Source organism: Engraulis encrasicolus, chromosome 3 (genome assembly GCF_034702125.1).
Source record: "Engraulis encrasicolus isolate BLACKSEA-1 chromosome 3, IST_EnEncr_1.0, whole genome shotgun sequence".
Taxonomy (NCBI): Eukaryota; Metazoa; Chordata; class Actinopteri; order Clupeiformes; family Engraulidae; genus Engraulis; species Engraulis encrasicolus.
In genome coordinates, this window is record NC_085859.1 from 27,013,685 (window position 1) to 27,020,047 (window position 6,363).

The 6,363-nt window shown below is 43.4% G+C and overlaps 1 protein-coding gene across 1 annotated transcript in view; it reads right to left on the reverse strand.

Annotated features, from left to right (window-relative positions):
- frmd3 (FERM domain containing 3) overlaps positions 1–3,611 on the reverse strand; it is a 92,230-nt gene extending 88,619 nt beyond the window's left edge. Inside the window, exon 1 of the mRNA XM_063195096.1 lies at positions 3,499–3,611. Within this exon, the coding sequence (XP_063051166.1) occupies positions 3,499–3,603 (105 nt within the window). The 5' untranslated portion in view covers positions 3,604–3,611. The remainder of the gene's footprint in view (positions 1–3,498) is intronic.
- Positions 3,612–6,363: the final 2,752 nt, after the last annotated feature.

Sequence of the window (6,363 nt, forward strand, 5' to 3'; positions counted from 1 at the left end):
CCTTTTGTTTCACAGCTGTTCCTATGTGAGTGCATGTAGTTTCATTATGTATGAAGTGGATGTGGATGTGGATAGGCTCGTCTGTGCCTCTGGTTGCCACTGTGGCCCTACGCACAATAGCGTGATTTTAAGTTAAAATGACAGACATGGAACAGCACTCCAAAACAAACGTCACCGGAACCTCTATGAATATTTAAACACACACACGCACACACACGCGTGGGTGCGCATGCACACACGCATGCACACACACATACACACACACACGCACACACACACAGATCGTGTTGTTCAGTTACCTATGAAAGCTTGTTTGAGGCTGATTTAATACAGTCTCTCTTTAATAATAATATCTGAGCCTAATGAAAAATTGTCTTCCTTGACATAGTTCCTTCTAAAAACTGTCACTCAATGTAAAATGTCATGTGTACAGGAGCAGAAACATAACAGTTAAGTAAAATTTAAAAAGCAAAAACACCAACACTCTTCTTCAGCTTTCTAGGCATTCCCAATATAATATTTAAAAAGTCAAACAAAAAATAGACCAGTACCCCTGCTCAGCTTTCTAGGTATTTCCAGTGAACCCAGCATTCCCAGTGAGTACTGTACAAGTACAACGCCCACACAGACTAACCTGACAGGGAGAGAGGCTAAGGAGGCGGGGCAGACGTCCAGGAATCTGAGAGGACCATGGCGACACGCCAAAAAGACACCCAATAGGACACCAAGGCCCCAAACGGCTCTCTGCGGCCGGAAACGTGGTCCAGTATTGTAATACAAGCTAAGTAGTGTATATAATGTAGCCTACACTCGGAGGAAAGGGATACAGCAATTTTGTGTATGGTCACGAAGAATAAAATACAGACCATTGATGCAAGGATACCGACCATGAGGAAACATGAATAGACTGTACGTGACCTGACTAAGGTCAAGGGCCACAACCTACAAAAAATTATTAATAGAAATTGTAAATAAATCTGCTTGCGAATTGGCCAGCATGTGAATTCTGAGCTTTGGATTTCTTTGCCTGTGTAATCTAACACATTTGCTGTTAAAAGCAGTCTGCCTTCACTTTTCTATATGTTACAGAGCAAGCAGAAAGCCTCAGAGAAGAAATGGCACATGGACTTTGTGCGTGTTTGCCGGTCTTGTTTGGCTGCGAGTGGTGCATGCAGTTGCCTGACAAAGTGTTTGAACACCACCTTCGATATGGATATTCATGTTTTCCTCATGGCGAATATGTCCTGGCTAAGTGCACAAGCCAAGGGAAGCGGAAAAAAGAGAGAGAGAGAGAGAGAGAGAGAGAGAGAGAGAGAGAGAGAGAGAGAGAGAGAGAGAGAGAGAGAGAGAGAGAGGCAGCGGCGGAGGAGTGTGTGTGGTCAGACTACTGGTTTGAGGAGAGAAAAGAAATAGAGACAAGAAGGAGAAGAGAGTTCTGATGGAAAGTGAAAAAGAAAAAGAGCGATAGATAGGGAGACAGATGGGGGGAGAGAGAGAAAAAGAGAAGCAGCAGCAGGCGAGTGTGAAACTGAGGGTGGCTGTAGAGCGTATTGGATTGGGGAAAGAGAGCAGAGGAAGTAGAAGTAGAGGGAGAAGAAGGGAGCGCAGATGGAAGGTGGAAAAGTATCTCCGCTGGTCCTCATGAAAGATGCATCCAAACTCCATCACAGAACATGAGGCCATTAACCATAAATGATGACTTGCAAAATTTATATGACAAAACAAATCTTTGCCCCTTTCAGTCCAGCCTTTACACAGACGAGAACTGTAGCCTACAGGACACACATGCCTGGGCTGACTCACTCAGCCTGTCTCCGACTTACCTAAAAGCTTCAAGAACAGCAACAGAGTTGCTTTCAATTCACAAAGGCACTTCCAATCTAAATACGGATACATGTTTTTTTTTTGGTGATGTTTGGCTGCATGAAACAAGGTTTGAATCAATCATACACTTCAGTAGAAATAAAAAATAATAAAACAACAAGCCTTCCATGAAAAGTGTTTTATGTGTGATTTTTGAGTGACTGTACATTGGGATTTGACCATTGGATTGAAACATTGGAATTGATCACACACTTAGGAAGAAATACCATGCAAGGTTCCTTTGAAAGTCTTTTCTGTGTGATGCTTGACTGTACAAACAACATTGGAATCAATCATACACTTAGGGAGGAAAAAAAGATTTGCAAGGTTTCTGTGAAAGTGTTTTCATGACTAGTAAAGTGGTGAGCGGCTGCAGGGAGGCCCCGTCTCCCCTAGTGTGATGGGGACCACTACAGGCAATCATGCTCTCGGCTACAGGCAGCGGCGAACAAGGACTCCCCTCCGGCTCCCCGGAAAGGAAAATCACCTTCTCAGAGGCAAAGCATAAAGCACTTTCCAATTCTCCAGAGAGGGGGAAACATAATGCAGTAGGCCTACATACAGTAATGCACATTCAACAGAAATGTTGTGTGAAATTCTATTGCACAATTATCTGTGTAGTTCCAAGGGTCGTAATATTGATTCTCAATCTGAGGTGTGGCAGATGTTGTTGTGCTTGTTGTTTTATAGATCATAAATATAGGCTACAATGTTTCCTTATTCTAGTTCTTAGGCCTGCCTCATTGTTTAGGCCTAGGCTACTGTTGTTGTAACGTGTTAATAAAATAAGCATTTTATTTTAATTAGCCAAAATGTGCCAGGCTAAACAACCAATAAACCTATCGGTCAATTGATCTGTTTGCGCTTAAGAAACTAAAGAGTGCATGTAGAAAGAACAGTTCCCTTGACCCGACCAGCATCTGTTCCATCAACTTGGCCGCACTTGTCAGGTGTCAAGCGCCTTGATCCGGTGGTGCTGCTTCCATGACATTACAGACCCAAGTATCAAATGCCAAACTTGAGTGGTTGGGGATACTTTGAATAGGGAAGGTCTACCACCTCGTTTCACATTGCCCCTCAGTGAAAGTTTAAAAACACAACCAACAGTCAAGTCAACTTATTCGAACCCCTCTTACTGGTCTACTGCTTCCAGTTCCATTGATGTCCCTGATGCGTTACCCACGGTGGCCCATTTCACCATGCCCATGAAACTGAATTTTGATCAATTCTGCTTATTATGAAATACATCCACGCTCAAACTGGCTGTGCAATTTCTACACGTAACAGATTAAACGCGCAAACGAGTTTATTGCACAAGATACAACCCGATTGCAATAGGGATTATCGGCATGAATTGCCACCGGGAAAACCATTCGGCATGAGTAAACAACGCAAAAATTTGATGTGCTGGACACGTCGTATTCACATGTTTCTCAGCAGCGCCAAACTTGGCCAACCATGCGTGCCCAAATCAATTGCATTTCGTTGCTAATATAGATTAATGGTAGCCACATAGGCGCATCCTTTCAGCGGTAAGTGATTCGCGCCAAAGACTGTACAAAAAAGCAGTAGCCTTCATGAAGGCAGACTGGCAATACCCACGCTGGAGAGCAAGCAAGGTCGCACATAGCTTACCTGGATACTACAGGAGACCTCGGAGTCGTCCAGAAGACGGACCGTGCACTGGATCTCCTGATCGAGGGAAGGGAGGCTTGGACTACGAAATCGAAGCATTTTCATGGTCTCCGACAACGCATATCAAATCCTTTGGTGTGGGGGGAAAAACTCGTAACGGTGCGTCTGGCTGGTGCCGAAAATGGTTGTGCACGAAGAGGCAGCATTTGTCGCCAGCGTGAGGAGGGCTGTCGTGTCATACGACTTGGATAACGACCCCTCTATCTCTCTTCCTCCCTCCCTCCCCTCACTCCATCCTTTAACTGACTCTTCCCTTTCGGCAATCAGTGATCGTAAGAGTCAGCACGCAATTACGTTCCAGAATGGTGACCTAAAGCAGACAACATGCCGAGCCCTCGAGTGGAAAAAGCAACGCACAAAAGCATTTAATGAATTTAAAGGACACACACCACAGTGTTTCCCACAGAAATTTTGGAAACTATGGGGGCAGCCGGATTTTTTTTGTCGGGGGGGGGGGGGGGGGGGGGGGGGGGATGGGGTCGGGGTCTTTTCACGCGGGCCTTTTTTTTGGTGGGGTGTTATTCGCGCAGTGTAAATGCAAAATGGCAAAACAATGAGTACAGTATGACATTGGCGCATGGAGAAACTATAGGCCTAGGCCTACATTTCAGCCATTTATATTTTGAGAAAAAAGGCTACATAATACACATGCAGGGGTCTATGTAATGAAAAAAATAATAAAACAAAATAGGAGCAGAGATAAGAATTTAAGATTACTGTGAAATTGTTAACGCATAAACAAAAAGGGTCTAAGAGGGTAGGCTATGCCTTTTCCCCACACACACATAGGCGTACACATTCTACATGAGGGGTGCTGGTCACGGCCAGTTTTTCAAAATTCCTCCCATTAAAAGGGCTGAACAACATATTACACATTTATGTATATTCACATTCATTACACATTAATATCTAGCCTATATGCAGCCCGATGTCTCCTCTGCCTTATCAATGAAGGCCTGTCACCTAACTAATTACAACTGTAAAACAAAGCCTGGGGAGTGTTAGTAAACTCATCCCAACTGTCCCTTCTCTGAAGGTTTTTTTTATTGCTCCCAAACCGAAGTTAACTACAACTAGAAATGCATTCAGAGAACGCAGACCTCCGCCAAGGAAGTTCAGTTCGTTTTGGACATAAGTGGAGTCATGATGTGGTTTCATGCATTTAGGCCTATAGGCTACATAGCATTTGTGTTCAGGTAATTGAACCGTCAAGTCGTAACCAAATTATAGTTCTACTGTCTCTTTTATCATTTTCATGTCCTCTAGCTGTGGTCTGTTTAGTTCACCTTTGAATGTTTTATTGGCAAAGTGATTGTTCATGCTATAGCCTATGCCTTCTGTGATTTGCAAATGCACTTAAGCCTTGAAGCTCATTGCTACATAGTCACATTGTTGATGATTGGCAGCATGCCTTTCATTAGGCTACCATCTAAAACAAAATACAAATTAAAAAGCACAATTTTCATTGGCCAACACCCGTAGTAGACCTACATATTCTACAGTAGTGCAGCGGTCCCCAACGCGCAGTAATAGGCCTATTATATTATATTATTATATATATAGGCCTATTTTTTTGTAATAACAAGACAACACACTGTGGCTACTTTGAGCCGTTCACTTATTGAATCAGAATGAAATGTGCAAGAATCCCCTTATCCAGTGGCTGCATGGATGGTTGTGGAGTGTCAGTTATTGTTTTGGGCTATTTCGTAAGGCTAAACAAACTTTTTGAGAGGTAAATCCACTTCTAAAATTTCTAGCTGTTGCAATATCGTTGCAATATCGACACCAACATTGTGGTGCAAACGCAATTGCTTAGCGAGAGACATGTCGACTCGACTGGGGGAATCATTGCCTACCCGGCGACACTACAGTTGTTGGAGAAGTTCCTCCTACCTGTGATAGGTCTTGGCGCTGTGGCTTGACCCGAGCCTGCTCTCTATTTCGTATTGAAAATCACTGTTCGCCGCATCTCCAGCGTTCATTCGTTATGAAGTCTAGGAACTAGTCTATGGAATGTTTGTAATGCTGATGGCTTCAGTGCGCGGTGATTTGGGAAGCAGCAAATCACCGTGGACTAACGCAATTCGCGCGCGCCTTTCTTTGAGCTTCATTTTATATGAATGTTTTGTGACAGCATTGTGAACTTAAACGATCTGCGAGGCTGTAGCTAAGGCTGCTTTTTGGATAGCGATTTTGACTGCGGTAGGCTAATGCATTTCACTTCAATGCTCTGCCCCGGTGTGGCTGCGTGAAGGTGGCTGCGTGAAGGTACGCCAGTTAGTAAGTGGGTGCTGCTCAGGGCTCCTCCTCAGTGGTCCTTGCGCACCCTGTGGCAGGCCATGTAATAGCAGCGTGACGAACACACACAAATTCGGGCCATCACATAACCTCCTGGCGGAGGTAACAACTTGACTAGGCACTTGTGTTTTTCTCTATAGGATGTATTTCCTCCAGGAGGAAACTGCGAAGGAAATCGTAATTCAAATCTTTTTTAACAAAAACGGCAATCGTAAAAAAAAAAAAAAGTAAAAAAAAAAAATAATAATTTTTTTTTTTTTTTTTTTTTTTTTTTTTACATTTTCGGGAAACTATGGCGGCCAAATTTAAACTATGGCGGGCCGCCATAGTTTCCTCAATGTATGGGAAACACTGCACCACATTTGAAGTCGATCACATGCTTTAAAGATTTATGATTTTGATTAATTATTGGCTTATTTCACCGATACGCCATTGGTGCGCATTCGCAGGTCAATCAGGGACGAGATTATCTACCCATTATTCTACATCTCCATAGTTATTAGG